General features: G+C 37.8%; 1 gene segment (V, D, J or C); it reads left to right on the plus strand.

The window, feature by feature from the left end:
- The first annotated feature begins 13 nt into the window (after nt 1-13).
- On the plus strand, nt 14-721 carry LOC126387152 (Ig heavy chain V region 6.96-like). The segment is given in 2 exon segments: nt 14-152; nt 383-721. Coding segments are annotated over 2 exon segments (360 nt in total).
- Nucleotides 722-1,004: the final 283 nt, after the last annotated feature.

The following is a 1,004-nucleotide window of genomic DNA, read 5'->3' on the forward strand; positions in this document are numbered from 1 at the left end:
TGTTTCTGAAAAAGGAGGAGTCAATGCAAAACTCTGATATCTTCCACCTCTACTTATCTGACTGCAGAGAGGAGGACAGAGAACAGTGGACACACAGTTTAACATGATGGACTATAGGACAGGACTGCTGCTTTTAACTATCTGCTGGGCAGGTGAAGATTTTTGTTGATTTTTATATTAGGTTTTCTTTTAGGTTGTAAATGTGTTGCATGTCATGGTTTTCTTGCTGTCTTGACAGGTGTTGATGGTCNTGGACTATAGGACAGGACTGCTGCTTTTAACTATCTGCTGGGCAGGTGAAGATTTTACCTGATCTTCTGTTGACATAGCTGTTAATTGTGTACAAACTAAATTCATGTGATTTTTATTATTATCTTGACAGGTGTTGATGGTCAGACTCTGACTCAGTCTGAACCAGTGATTAAAAGGCCTGGAGAATCTCACAGACTGACCTGTACAGCCTCTGGGTTGGACTTTGATAACTACTGGATGCACTGGGTCAGACAGGCTCCTGGAAAAGGACTGGAGTGGGTTGCCGCTATTTATGATAGTAGTTACATCTACTACTTTCAGTCAGTTCAAGGCCGGTTCACCATCTCCAGAGACAACAGCAGACAGCAGGTGTATCTGCAGATGAACAGTCTGAAGACTGAAGATTCTGCTGTTTATTTTTGTGCTCGAGAGCCACAGTGACTGGAGTTGGTTGAGCAGCTGTACAAAAACCTACAGTGCACTTCTTCTTTCAGGCTGTTAGAGCCGAAGCATTAAGTATTTTTTTAGTATTCCTTTAAAATGTAATACTGTATTTTCTGTATAATGTTAATGTTTTGTACTTTATGTTTTATATACCAAATATGTCATAAATAAATAATAATAATAATAATAATAATGATAACCTGCACTGTACAAATTAAGAAAAGTGTTCTTGAGAAATACTATCACAAATCATTAAATATAAAAAAAACCTTAACACACACAATAAACATCACTCGTTCATAACATGG

Source organism: Epinephelus moara, unplaced genomic scaffold (genome assembly GCF_006386435.1).
Source record: "Epinephelus moara isolate mb unplaced genomic scaffold, YSFRI_EMoa_1.0 scaffold2467, whole genome shotgun sequence".
In the NCBI taxonomy this organism is placed as follows: Eukaryota; Metazoa; Chordata; class Actinopteri; order Perciformes; family Serranidae; genus Epinephelus; species Epinephelus moara.